Source organism: Sturnus vulgaris, chromosome 4, assembly GCF_052056855.1.
Source record: "Sturnus vulgaris isolate bStuVul1 chromosome 4, bStuVul1.hap1, whole genome shotgun sequence".
Classification (NCBI taxonomy): Eukaryota; Metazoa; Chordata; class Aves; order Passeriformes; family Sturnidae; genus Sturnus; species Sturnus vulgaris.
The window spans coordinates 65,273,265-65,288,034 of NC_142246.1; the positions used below are offsets into that span (position 1 = coordinate 65,273,265).

Here is a 14,770-nt window from a genome sequence, read left to right on the forward strand (position 1 = left end):
TTTACTGGCAGGAGATGAAGAGGACAAAGAGGGAGTAAGTGTCTACTTAATAGGCAGAACATGCAAATGCCACCTTGTAAATTGGCTCTGAGCTTAAAAGAAATATTCTTCACAGGCTAAACCCACGCTGATCAAACAGTCCGAGTAAGTTAGGACCCATTTGGGTCAAATGGTAAAGGTATGGGGACAGTGTGCAGCATAATATCCTGCCTGCAACAAAATTCCTCTATCAAGAAAAACCTCTAATGCTGTTTGTAACCCTGTCAAAAGACCTTGGTCTTTTGAGTTACTTAACCCAGAATTTGCTTAAGTGCTGCATTTTATGGCTGTAATTTTAGTAGTAGTAATCTTCTGGCTGGCTGTGAAGAAAAGTCTACAAGAAAACAAAAACCGCCCCCAAAAAACAGCAGCAACAACAAAAAAACCCCCAAACCCAAAAAACCCACCAAAAAAAAACCCATAAAAAAACCCAAACAAAAATGAAAAAAAAAAAAACAAACCCTCTCTCTTTTATCAGCCAGTTTTTTTAGGTCATTTTCCAGGCCTCTAGATATGAAGACTGTGTAATTTGGCACAGCAAAAGGTAGTATCTTGTTCTCAGAATGGACTTGTTACAGTTGGTTTGTTTTTGTGGTTGTTCTTGCTTTTTTTCTTTTTTATATTTTAATTTTTAGTTCCCTGCATACCTCAGTTATAGTTAAATCACATATGGAGATCATGTAAGGTCTTGCTGAGGCTGTGTTTATAACATATATTAAAACATAATTTCATTTAATCCTGAACCTCAACAGAAGAGGCTGGCCAAAGAATATGCAGGAACAGGTTTTTTTTTTTAAATGTGGCTGTAAGGATTCCTTTAAACACATCTCCAGATAAGCTAAAGAATAGCGGATAAAAGTTGCCACATTTTTGCAAAGCCCCAAACGAACAAATGAACGAGGCTGGAGAATTTGTCATCATGTGGTACAGCCTTAATGGGCTTGTACATGTGATGTGGTTTTGACAACTGTAGTTCTTATCTCAAAGCATTGTGACGTAAAGGTGTGCTGGGAAGAGAGCTGAAATGAGTTTGTCTGTGTTGCTGATCTTAACTCTGCCTGATGCAATGCTAGAAAACTTCATTACTGTTTATTCCTGGCTCCTCAGAGTCTTCCAAGAGGGATGCCTCTGTTTGTTGGTTGTGGAACACTATTGATGTGGCCCACCTGTGGAGCTGTGAACCCTCAGCTTTGTAACTGGCTGATGATTCCTGACCTTTCACTGCATTTGTAGTACACAAAAACACTCCACCAGTGTTGAAAAGTCGTAACTAAGCCATCCCCTGAGTTTTGTATTTAAGATGTTAGGAGTACTGTTGAGGAAAATTCTTATTCTGCAGATCCTGCTTCCAAATTTTGGCCATTTGGTTGCTTTTGTCCATGGCTGAGGAGCAGTAATGCAGTTTTCAGACCTTCAGAGTTTGAGCCAGCCATCTCTAAGGCTAAAAGGAGTGGATAAACTCTTGATAACAAGTAAATCTTTCATTTAGTGGTGCAGTCTGAGTGCCTGGGAAGTAGTATGGCTGGTATGATGCTCCGTTTTGTTGTCCCTCTTCACAAGATGCAGAGTAGTAACAACACTTATTGCAAATAGCTTGTCCAGTGGCTTTAAATATAACTGGATAAATGGTTTGGTTTGCTGCATGTTTAGCTGAATGAATTAAAGCTTACAAAATTAATTGGAAAAAAAATTAAAACATGTAAAAAGTAGTTGTGATACCATGGCAGCTCTGTTGTTTAGGCTATAAATGTTTTGATAGGTATTTCTGGATGTCTTTCATGTTGGCACTATTTTGTATTCTCACAGGTGCCCTCTGCTATGCTGAACTGGGAACATGCATTAAGAAATCTGGTGGTCACTACACCTATATCCTGGAGGCCTTTGGCCCATTACCTGCATTTGTGAGGGTCTGGGTTGAACTACTCATCATTCGGTAAGTGTATCATGGCTCTGGTTCTTTTCTGATTGCAATGCACTTGTCAGTCATAAAGAAAAATCTCTGATATCTGTTGGGCAAAAAAAAATCAAATACATGTTGGTCATTTATCTGTGGTGGGGTTTTTTTTGCCATGATTGCTTCAGAGAGTTTAAAAATGCTGTTCTGCTCATCAGCTTTGAAATGTTCAAGGAGACCTGTGTGCATATATGAGCAAAATAAGAAAACTCCCTAGCACAAAAATTCGATCACTTGCCTTAATTTTGCTAAGCTTACTATGCCCATTGATATCTCTAATAATGTACAGTAAAAGAGAGAAGTCACCTTTACCTTTTCTCAGTCTTGGCACTACCTTCTGGAGCAATTACTGTTATCTATGTATACAGGAATTATTCCTGGTGGAACTATTGCTCATTAGTTTTCATAGTTAGGGGCATTATGTATGCTTTAGATGTCAGATTGGGCCCTGAATTTTTGTTTTTGTGAGCTGTTGGAGAACTTGACTTTTACTTTGCAAAACACTAACTGAGCAAATAAAGACACATTGTCTTCACATACCTAAAATGTCCAATATATTGCCTTGGTGCCGAAGCCTGTGACTCATGCAGCCTTTGACCTTGTGCAGAAGAATTACAATATGAAGATGTTGAATCGTGTAAAATAAACTTTCATCATGTAAATGGATTGAAGTATGAAACTCACGTATAGCCTCTCTTTATTTCTGCAGTTTTGTTGAGTTTGGAGATCTTGATATACGTAGAGCAGGGCAACTCACTTATATAAAACGACTTTGGGAATGCTCCATGCCTGCCTCAGGCACGTTAGCACTTCCTTCCCCTCTCTTCTGCAATCAGTAGATTAGTCACAAATGAGGCACAAGCTTCATTTCCAATCACAACTATGTTTACATAACACTGACAAGTCCTAGCACAGATTGTTGAGTTTAAAAGTGCTGACGGTGCTGAGTCATTATGAATCTATAAATCCTTGTGTTGTTTCCAGAGGAAATACTTTTGTATGTCAGATGGTCCCACACAACCTCCCCACCAAAACGTAACCTTTGAATTAACTGCATAATTTCCATCAAATGAGATGAAAGGGCAGATGTCTGTATGAACCTTTTGCCAAGAAGGAAAATCAGGCAGTGGAATGAGACCTGTGTTTTCACAGTGCTGTGAACAGCTATATCATTTCACATCAGAGCATCAACAAAAAGGAACAGTATTTGAAATCCTCCTCTTAATCTGCACCTGGTTCAGCAGAGGCAACTTATTAACCTAGGCACAAACGCCCACAGGAAGTCAGGCGTCATAAATTCCTTTCCTCACAAAATAATTATTTTTTAATGTATGACAGTGTCCCAGGAGTGTTTTGAAAATGCTGTTAGTCATCGTGATCTGCCCCACACCCAGAAAATAATCATGTGTGGGAGAGAACATCAGTGAATTCTTTAATCACCCAATCTGAGAGACAGTGAGGAAGACACACATGCTGTAACTTGCAGTGATCAGAACAGCACTGCTGAAACTCTGTGTAGAGTTTTGTATCTGACTCCTGCATCAGGAAAAGGATTGACTTCTACTATCAAAGAACTTGAGAACTCATATGTTTTTTTTTTTTCTTTTCAGCAGATGAAGTTGCATACACATGTCTCAGCTAGGCTGGCTTTTCTTCTGAAAAATTTCAGGATTATCATACTCATAGGCTGGTGGAGGAAATATAAACATAAAATAGATATTTCCTGCTATCATATATCTCTGTAAAGCCACTACTTGACAGTGGAGGACACACTTAACTACTCTGCCCATATACCAATCTGTTCTGCCTTACACTACACTGCTTCTCACTCAGTGCAACTGTGAACCATTTTCTCTCCCAAAGCCAAGTTCTGTGAATTTTATATATATATATATATATACCTTTAGAACGTACACAACAACTACTTTTCAAACAGCTGAAGACATCAGTGTGAGTGCATTGTCTGTGGAGCTTCGCTGTGATGGTTGCTAAACAAAGGCTGGATGAGAGGTTGGAAAAGACCTCGGAGATCACTGAGTCCAACAATTAACTCAACACTGCCGAGTCCACCACTAAGCTGTGTCCCTAAACACCCCATCTGTGTATTTTTTTAAATACTGCTCCATTATTTAAACTTCTGCCTCCACTGATTGATGGCATTGCCAGCCACATCTCCCCCAAGACATGGGAGTGTCAGAGGCAGAGCTATTTATGAGAGGTGTCATTTAGGAGCTATGTTTTTAGAAACATAGTGGTGTAGATAGCAGTGACTGCTTCTTTAAAAACTCTTTTCCTTGAAATAGGAGGGCCAAATCCAAGTTCTGGGGAAAGGAGCTGGGCCTGAGGAAAAAAGTCTGGGACAGCTCCAAAGATCTGATCTTTCATCTGATCTAGGGTGCTCCAAAGCTACTTATGGCATGCAGTACTTAAAAACTGGAAGCCTGGTGATCTTCTGATATGAATTAGAAACATTGCACTGAGGTAAAGTCAGCAAATGTCTGTGAAAATCCAGACAAAATTTGCAAAGCCGTTTGCTGGCCAGTGAGAGGGACATCCCCATGCGTGGGAGATGCACATGGAGCAGCCCTTGCTTGTCCATGCAGAAACTTCCTGAGAAAGATTGTTCTGTTCTCTGCTGCCCTGCAGCTTGGTCCAACACAGTGTGTGACTTCTGGGTTGAGTCATAACACAAAGAAAGTGGGTTTTGTTTCCAGGGTGCAACTCCCTTGTGTTCTTTTATTGTTTGATGGAGAGCAACAATGTCTCTGCAGAATTTTTACTGGGTTCCACAGAATTTTTATCAAAATCCTGTGAAGTGAGGTGTTGCAGGTATTTTCATGAGAAATTTGCATGGGCTCTTGTTCAGCTCAGAAGTCCTTTGAGAATCGTGTGCCCTTTTGTCCTATGGTGTGTATGTGATAAACCACAGATGCCACCAGCTGTCCTAAAAAGGGTGAAAATGTCCTCCCAAATGGAACATGAACAATAACAGGCTATTTGCTACTAATGTGTGTCAGTGCTAAGGCTTCTGTCAAACAATTAGCTTCTCTCAAAGAGAAAGGCTGTATGAATATTATGGGCATTTCAAATTTGTAAATGCAACAACTTTGTGTGGGGTGTTGGAGAACTTAACTCTTACCATGACAAGCACTGACTGACCAAATAAATTGTGTCTTTCTTCATATTCTTTTGTTTTATGGTATTCTATGGTCTACTACAGGGATTTGTGCTTTCACTTGCAGTGCTAGGAAATTGTTAGTCAATAAAAGGAATAAATTCTGTTTGTATTTTAGAAAATCCCATTTGGACTCTCTCAGAATTTAATACAAGACTTGGGTAGCTTTTGGATACTTATTTTAGTAAACCAGAATTCTCAGTTTGAATGAAATTCATTTGCTTGTGTCTCTGAGGGGTGAGATATATCTGACCACTTAAATTTACCGACTTTTGTGCAGGGTGTTGCCCATGAAATCTGATTCTGTCTATGTTCGCTTCAAGTGAGTGAATGATTTCGATTGATATTTTTCCTTTTTGATTACAACTGCTTTGCAATATGGAAGTTGTAAGAGCCACCCTGGTAAGAAGTGTTGCTGTCAAAATCAGAACAACTGAGTAGTGCTACATTCAGAAACTGAATGTACATGTCAGCAAAGCTACAAGAAGGCACCAAAATGAAGGTTCACAGTTCTCTGATAGTGAAGTTACAGCATGATCCAATCAGAATAACAACTATGTATTATTGCAGATAAATTTTGTGACTTTGGGTTTTTTCTCACCCTAGCCCTGCTGCTACAGCAGTGATATCATTGGCCTTTGGACGTTACATCTTGGAACCTTTCTTTATGCAGTGTGAAATCCCAGAACTCGCGATTAAACTTATTACAGCTGTTGGCATCAGTAAGTATCCCATTTTAGCTTTCAGGGAAGGGTAAAGATTATACAAGTTGAAGAAAGAAAAAAAAAAAAAAATAGCACACTGAGCAGGTAGTTGTTTGATGTCAATCATTAATTACTGTGCATCCAGTGCCAGGGGCACCTGTGTGACATTTTGCCTGGGTGTGTGTGTTTGTGAACAAATGCAGGGGCAAGAGGAACAGCAGACTTTATCAATGGCAGGGAAAAATCTATTGTCAAGGCTGATTCTGTTGCCACTTGAATTAATTGCCCAATTTTCATTATTTTTGTAGAAGCAGTTTCAGTCCCTAAGACATGGCGAGGCAGTGCCAGAGATATGGAAGAATGATTATAATTCTTTAAGGGCTTTGCTCTACCTTGGTTTTAGGAGGCAGCTGAATGCCAAGCATGATGTCATGAAAAAATGTAGCTCTCCTGAGTGTGGACAGGCAACGTGAGGTCATCTTCCCCAGACCCACTCTTTCCATCCTGGCAATAATCCTTATTGAGGCACTTGTGGTTCAGAAAGCAGGGATTGAATTTTGGGAGCAGAACCTACAGCCTGGTGCATGGTTGTTGCTGGCTTGTTGTCCTACACTTGCTAACTTTGTAGTTAGTGTAAAAGGGATCATTTAGGGTTACTAGGGTTATAGAAAGCCAATATTTGCAGTGGAAAAAGGGACAGTACCCTGAGAGCAGAGGCTTTATAGTGTACCTGAGCTGGTGTGGAGGATGCATGAAATGGGAAGGCACAAAGGGTGATTGGAATAGGACTCTGGAGCTTGTGGGATTTAATGTTTATTTCCAGGTCTGCCTGGTCAATGGTGAGAATGCTCCTTGTGGACACACTTTGGAATTCAGCTTCGCTGGGAGGGAGTGCAGAGTAGACCTGAGTAATTAGTAACAGATTGTTCCTTTCAGTTTGCTCAGTGCACATATCAGAAACAAAAAGACTGGAAAAAGGAATTAAGACATGCAAAATGATCAAAGGCCCACAGGAGACCCCTTCAGTTTTGCACAATAATAGGTTCAGATGACTTTTTCTTTCTTCGGGGCAAGGAGTTCAATTGACATTGAAATTTCCAGTCTCCAGGTTACTGTGGCTTTTTGTGGGAGCTCTCCTGGTAAGATTTCCTTTCTGCTGGGAGTGTTAAAAAATCAGTATGTGACTGCATTCATTTCTAACTTAATTATGCACAAACTATAGGTTTCATAGGAATAATTGAATTAAGGGTTTGAATTTTGAGGTCAATGACTTTTTACAGCTAGGTCTGTCTAAAACATTTCAGTGCAGGATAAGAGTGAAACAGATGTTCAGAAACGTTAAGGTCACTGAGACAGAAGGAATGTTAAGTGAGGACTCCATCGAAGAGTTTTGTTAATTGCATGTGATTCAAGCACAATAGGTGAACGATTTGAAATATGTTTTTGTTACTTTTAATTTAAGTGAAAATCTGTGCGATAAGCCAGGGCCTGGCAAAATAATTGAACAAATAAGTAGCATTGCAGGGGAGGTGGAGTTAGGCTGAAATAATCAGTCTAAAGGGAGAAGGGAGTCACAGCCAGATGCTCCTGTACAGAGTACAGGACAGCACAGTTAGGATGAGCTGGCATTTCACTGAAAGAAGAGATTCTTGTAGAAAACTCTAGTAGTAGTGAATGGGATGATGTTGAGAAAAACAGTGCTATGTCAGGCTGAGGCTTCATTCTTTGCAGTATACAGTGGAGTTTCATTTGTAGTAGCTCTTAGAACTTCTGCTGCACTTAAGCTCAGGGATCCCAGAGTGTCTGACTGTTATCCTTGTATGGTAACAATCAGCTGCTGTGGTGGTAATTGTTATGAATGTTTGGTATTGGGCATGTAGGCAGAGTGATAGGTAAGATTAAGTTGGTGAGCTGAACAGACACTTTGGAGCCCTTGAAGATCTTGTAATCCAATATAATGGTGCAAAAAGTAGTATTTGTTTCCATTTCATATTTAAGTTAATCAGAAATGACATGCCTTTTTTCTTACCCATGCCTGGTCCCTTTCCTTCCTTGCCTGATGAGAGAGCACTGGTGGTGTATATGTCTTTATTGCACAGGGAAAGGCAGTGGGATGCACCACTGAACTCTGTCCTTGTCTGAGACTTTGTTCCATTGTTTTACCTTGTCATTTCTCATTGTGCTAGAAAGGAGAGGGAGAAATTTTGAAAAATCTTCAGGTGATCCCCTGATCCCAAACATAATCATTGTTATAGAAACAATTTCTTACAGATGTTTGCCTAAACTGGTCTTAAAATCTGCCTCGTGGGAGTTTTTTAAACCCTCACCAGTATTGTAGCCCAGTTTTTTCAATCCTTGTCACAATACAAGGATACTTCTCTTTACTTTTTATTTTATTCCTCCCCACCTGAATCTCTATTGATGCATCTTAAGCTTATGATTAAGAGGTTGACTGAGATGGATCCAACCAGGATTATGTTGGGGAGTGGCAAATGCTATTGCTTCTCTACCAGCTGCCAAAAAATATTTCTCATAGAGAGGCTACAGCTATTCTTCTCCCCACCATTTCCCCTCTGTGCCTCTTCAGTGAAAAAGGAATGATAGTGCAGAGCAGATGTAGATCAGATGAGAGTTAAAATGCAACAACTGTACACAGAAACATTTTAAAAATCCCTTGTTCTTGCTTTATTATTTATAGGAAAAAGGCACAAAATTCCCCTCAAAATCAGCTGTTCAACAGTCTGTAAAAACAAATTTTCTGTTCTTCAATATACTGCTTTCGTTTTTAGTTGCCTTTATTATGGTCTTCCTCTTTTTAACACGACCAATCAACCAAAATGTCCAAACATTTCAATATCTCAGTAGAGAGAAGGATCCTTGTGTGGAGTCTCTTTCCAGATGCCACAGCTTTCTGAACCTCCAAAGCAAAACCTTCCTGTTCTTTTCAAACTTAGAAATCCCTTAAATTCACTTGGTGTTTCTTAAGCAAATCTTCATGAGGAGAAAAACCTAGATCAAATACTGGATATGCAGATCTCAGGTGGTCAGTCTGCCATAAACTTTTTCTCAACTCAGTTAATTTAACTGTACGTGAAAGAAGAGCAGACATGTCAAAGATTTTTATTGCACTGTACGTTTCATAGACTCATAATCATAGAAGGGTTTAGGTTGGAAAGGATGTTAAGGATCACCCTGTCATGGGCAGGGACATTTTACACTAGGTCAGGTTGCTCAAAGCCCCATCCAACCTGGCCTTGAACACTTCCAGAGACAGGACATCTGATTACTACAATTTTATGAAAATAAATGGCCAGGTAGAGGAGAGAGAAGCTGGCTGTGCTCCAGCACAGGGAAGCAGAGCTGAAGGAAATGCAAGCAGGAGACTGACTAGCCCTTCTGACTCCCCACTTTGGTCCAACAGGACAAAATAGCTCCAGGACACAAAGCAAAGGGATGTTGTCAACTTTTGTTTTCATGCTGAAGGTAGTGTTTTAAGGAGAAAAACTTTAAAACTTATTTTTCTCTTGAAGTGAAAGTTGATAGTCTCCTCCATATTTATTGTTTCTTGACCTGAAGAAAAATCCTATCACCATACCTATCACTGCAAAAAAGGCCTTGTATTCATATATTGCTTTATTTGTATCTATTAATTCTTTTCCTATTGGTAGACTTAAATATAATGGTAACAGGAAGGGATAAATTGCACTGTGCAAAGATATCAAACTCTTCTATCAATATGTAGCCCAAAGAGGAGCTGAGCCTGTTCCAAACTTTTCACATGGCCTCTGTATCAGAAAGCAGATAAACAGGTTTGAGCTATTAAAAACTGTGAGACTAAAAGCCACTTAGCAACTCACATGAGTTTTTGCATGTGTGTATTTTGGGCGTTTTACACTGCAATAATATATAATTCCCACATCCCCCCACCTTTTTTTTTTTTTTTTTTGGGGAAGTCTTCCAAAAAAACTCAAATACCCCAAACTTTGGCTGCTAGAGGTAAAGTTATGCTTGAAAACTGAGGTTAGCTGTACAGTGCTTGCTGGCAAATGCTCCAGCCCCAAGTTTCATTGGTGTCTATGTGAGTTTATAATTAGATGCCTTTTTTCCCCCACATCATGGCAAGATGTTGCAGTTGCCACTCTCTACTGCTGACAGTCTTCAGACAAGCAGTTTACATAAAAAAAAATCTCTTGGCTTGCAGGGATATGCTCTGATATGCTTTTGCAAATATGCTCTGATAGGTGGTTTTGTGCTTCCTGTGGCTTTTTAATTGGCTCATTAAGGTCTGCAAATTGAGGGTATTTTTGGGTGTTTTTTGAATTCCTTGACCCTAAAAGTCTGACAAGTTATGGGAAAGTTTTCTTGGTCTCCTGCTGAGGCAATGGTACATATATTTTGAAAAGTAGGCCAGGATGTAATGCTCACTGCTGCTTCTCCCATTAGATTTTGTTACCCATCTATAGTGTCTGTGGGAAGGAAAGAGATTGTGAAAAACATTCTTGGTGTGTCCATTGTGTTTGATTGTTCACGAACCCCATTTTGTTCTCCCTCCTCGCTCCTCTTGGTTAGGATTCATCTTGTTTTTAGCAGTGTATTTAGTTCAGGTAATCTTCTGTGCTCCCCACAGTCAGTGGAGAAAGGAAAGAGGAACTTCCTGAAGGTAAACTGTCTCATCTGGGATAGGCATCTCACAGAGGTATTGTTATTCACCCTCTGGAGCTAACTGTCTCTTCATTGAGGATGCAGCCACACTTAATGCCTGACTTTTAGTTAGAAAAGTTAGACTTGAGTCCTCCCTTTACTGCCTTTTTTTCTGAGAAACTGCTGCTCCTTCTGATATTTGCTGTGATGCCTTATCAAAGTGTCTGCAATCAGTTTCTCTAAATATCTCCAATAGGCTCTATTCTATTAAGAGAGGTGTTGACTAATGGCCACAGCCCCAGAATATAATGTCCTTCCTGAACCCTGACACAGCTGTCATCATCTTTTCTTGCTTTTTAGCAGCTTTCTTCATGACTCCACTTTCCCATTGCCTTTTACTGCCCAGTTTCTAACACAACCAGTACTATGGTGCTGGTATATGATATTAGTTTAAGTCTCATATTTCTAGACAAGTATCATGCACATAGAAGCATTAAGACTAAATATTTTATAATAAAATACCACTACTATTATTAGTAGTATATAATAAGCAATAATGTATTTATATTATTTAATATTATACTACATTATAAAGAAGACTGTAAACTCTTATAGCCTAATAAGTGCAATAAAGTAAAATTTAGAGAATCTAAAACTGGTTTCAAATTTTGTAAGCACTTAAGTCTCAGCTCTGCAACCTGAATTACTACTAGTGCAGTCCTCCAACTTACTCTTATGAAGGACCATCAAAGGACATTTGTATCATGGGACTTTTTACAAAGGCAAGCAGTGATAGGTGTCCTGGTTTCAGCCCAGGCTAGAGTTAATTTCTTCTCAGTAGCTATTGCAGGGCTGTGCTTTGGATTTGGAATGAGAATGGTGCTGGTAACACACTGATGTTTTGGTTTTTAGCTAAGTCCAGTTAATCCGTAGTCAGGGACATTTTTTTCCTTGCCTCCATGCTCTACCAGTGAGGAAGTTCACAAAAGAAACTGGGAGGGAGCATAGCAGGGATTGACCAAAGAGATATTTCATATCACAGAACATCATGCCCAGTATATAAACTGGGAGGATTTAAATGGAAGGGCATCTGATCTGGGTTTGGGAATGAGGGATCTGGCTCTGTTCAGTGGGTGAAGAGCAATTGTATTGTGCAGCACTTGCTCTGTTATCATTATTATTATTATTAACCATTTTTACAATGTTTTACTTAGTTTTCAATTATTAAACTGTTCTTGTCTCAACCCACAAATTTTACTTTGATTCTCCTCCTCATTCCAGTGGTGGGTAGGAGGAGTAAGGGGGGAGTTGAGCAAGCAGCTGCCAGGTTTAATTTCCATTTGGGCTTAAACCATGGCAATAGGATGAGGGCAAATGGCTTCATGCTGGAAAAGGGCTGGTTTAGATATATGGAGGAAATTTGTCTGATGTGGGTGGTAGGACACTGGCACAGGTTGTTCAGGGAAGTTGTGGCTGACCCATTCCTGAAGTGTCTGAGGCCATGCCATCCAGTAACATTTTCATATGTATATCAGGAAGGTGAAACCAATGCAATAGAAAGCCTGGAGGAGCTCTCAGCACTCATGTTACCTCCTCTGACCTGTGTAAGGTGACAGACTGATTGCTGCAGTCAGCTTGAACTCTGAGTTAGCTGGATATCAAATTGCAGATTCTCTTACACAAAGAACTCCTCCTTGACATTTTCTTGTGCTCTGGTTCATGCCTGGGCTTTTCTTTCTACAGAAGAAAATTATGATAGCCTGAGTCTTCTAGGAAAATTAAATAAACTAGTGCTTGAGTATGGCACTAGATTTTTTTTTTTATAACTTAAACACTTTTGGTCAAATTAATATTTCAAATATATTTTGCTTAAATGCCAGTTGTTAGTCTTGCTGGTGATCAAGCCCTGGGAGAAGAAGGGGGGACTCAAACAGCACTAATATTTATCAGTCACCTAAAGGGATCTTTCACAATTTAAATGATTCAAGATATGTCAGTGTAATATTAGAGCAATAGAGTACTCTGTGACTTTCTGTTGCTTGCCAAATATAGGTATACAAGGAAGTAAAAAAGAAAAAAAATGTATTTGGGTCTCAAATGAAACTTTGCAGAAGTCCAAGCCATTTGTGACGTCAGAACACTTCAGCTCTGAAATATGGTGAGATACAGACCTGAGTAAACATTTTGACCTTCAAGATCCTTTTCCAGTGAAAAGATTGTGTTAGGTGAGGTTGTGAGTCAGCATACTGACTTGTAAATTGCTCATTTGAGAGTGGGACTCTGTCTCCCAAAAAAAAACTTATAGAAAAATACTTTTTTTTTTCCCCCCTCTGGAGTTTTTATTTTATTAAAAATATATAAAAAATACATTGGGATCCAGATTACTTGGAATTTTCTCTCTGTTCCATTAAATTCAAATTACTTTTAGTTGAAATTAGGGGATTTTAAAAATATTTTTTAATCTCACTGGAGAAGAGAAACTATCCAAAAGACTTGAGATAAATCTGTGTTTTTTTTGTTATTTTTTCATAAAGCTTGTGCCATGCCAGATTTACAATGCTAGCTCCTACAAACTAGCAAATTGTGCTTTTGTGTCCCAACATGTGTGATGTAGCTGATGATATAGACAGAGTGGTGCTTTTGAGAGAGCTTGAATTATGAGAGGATTGAGATGAGGAGCTTCTTCATCAGCTCCACGTGATGGCAAGAGAGAGAGGAACATGTTTGACCACGGTTACCTGAAGCAGCAGGGAAAAGAGATATTATATCTAGTAAAATGGCTCCCATTTTCCAATCTTTGGGGAAATTTGTAGTTTGTTTTTACTACCTAAACTCCTTCTGTTTAAGTAAACTAGAATAAGTGGCACTAAAATGACAAGACCTGCTCTCATCCTGTTAGTCAGAGCTGTAGGAAATATTAGAAGATGCTGTCCCTGACCCAGAAGGAGATGTGAGCTGGCCAGGCAGGATGTAAAAGCCCTGCTCACTGATCTCTCCACATGCTGATGAGCTGCAGACCTGGGCTTTGTTTTCAAGAAGTAAAAGGTGTCTGTTTCTTCCCTGATTCCTAGCAAGGGTGGGCACTGTACTTGCACTCTGCCCCTCCTGCATCTCTGGTGGTACAGCAAAAAGAGGGGAGAACATGGAAAAAAGGACCAGAGGTAAAGCAGTTACAAATTTATGTGCAGCCTAAACAAGGGTGAGAAAGTTTAATATGGTTATCAATTGTTATTGTTTTATGAAAAATACAAATCTCTACTCAAAGCCGCAGAGACAAAGAAATCTGGAGTGACAAGAGTTGGGCAATTAATTTCTTCCATCAGAAGCAGGGTGCTGCTCTCTGTCAGCAGCTGACAGTTTTGGCTCAATGAAGCTGTAATTTGGTGTGGAGGATGCCAGGCAGGGAAGGGACAGATGGATGGTCAGTGCAGTGGGTGAGGCATAGGGGCTCAGCTCAAGCCTTTGGTGTGGTACCTTGAAGGGGGACGGGAGAAGTGGGAGGACAAGAGCTGGAGAAGGTTATGGGGGTGTACTTCCTTTAATTCACCAGGATCTGCTGTTTGTGTGACCTCTCTGCTGGCAAAGAATTTTGTGACAATTATTTCTTTCTGACTTTTCTTTTTCCCCTCACAGCACTGGTGATGGTCCTGAATAGCACAAGTGTCAGCTGGAGTGCCCGCATTCAGATGTTCCTTACCTTTTGCAAGCTTGTAGCAATTCTGATAATTATAGTCCCTGGAGTTATCCAGCTAATTAAAGGTATGAAATGAAAGGTAAATGCTTTTAAAGAGCTTTTATCTTTACCTTCCCCAGTCTTTCCCCACTTGCCTCCACCACATAATGCTTACAGCAGCAAAATCTCTTAATTAGTCTGTGCTTGCTTAACTGAGGCTCTGTACTGTCATGTCATTGATAAGAAGTGGAACTACACTGGGATGAACTGGCATTTCCTTCAGCATGCCAATGAGACTATCCCAATCAGACTGGCTTTTCAAAGGAGCAAATGGACTGCTCTTGTCTGTAATGTGTCTTTGGCCTGAGCTTTGTGAAAGGGGTGGGATGGGATTTAAAGACAGCTGTGCACACACCTAGGCCAGGCAGGATGTCTGCTCTAACTGTGCTAGTCCCTAGCCATGGCACATGTGTGTGGTGGCAGAGGGGCTCACAATTCACAGCAGCACAAAATCACATGGTGGTTTGGGTTGGAAGGGACCTTAAAGATCATCTAGTTCAAACCCTCTGCCATGGGCAGAGATA

The 14,770-nt window shown here is 39.9% G+C and overlaps 1 protein-coding gene across 1 annotated transcript in view; it reads left to right on the top strand.

Annotated features, from left to right (window-relative positions):
* SLC7A11 (solute carrier family 7 member 11) overlaps window positions 1-14,770 on the top strand; it is a 59,433-nt gene that overhangs the window by 1,361 nt on the left and 43,302 nt on the right. Inside the window, exons 2-4 of the mRNA XM_014891955.2 lie at window positions 1,846-1,972; window positions 5,775-5,890; window positions 14,147-14,272. Of these exons, the coding sequence (XP_014747441.1) occupies window positions 1,846-1,972; window positions 5,775-5,890; window positions 14,147-14,272 (369 nt within the window). The remainder of the gene's footprint in view (window positions 1-1,845; window positions 1,973-5,774; window positions 5,891-14,146; window positions 14,273-14,770) is intronic.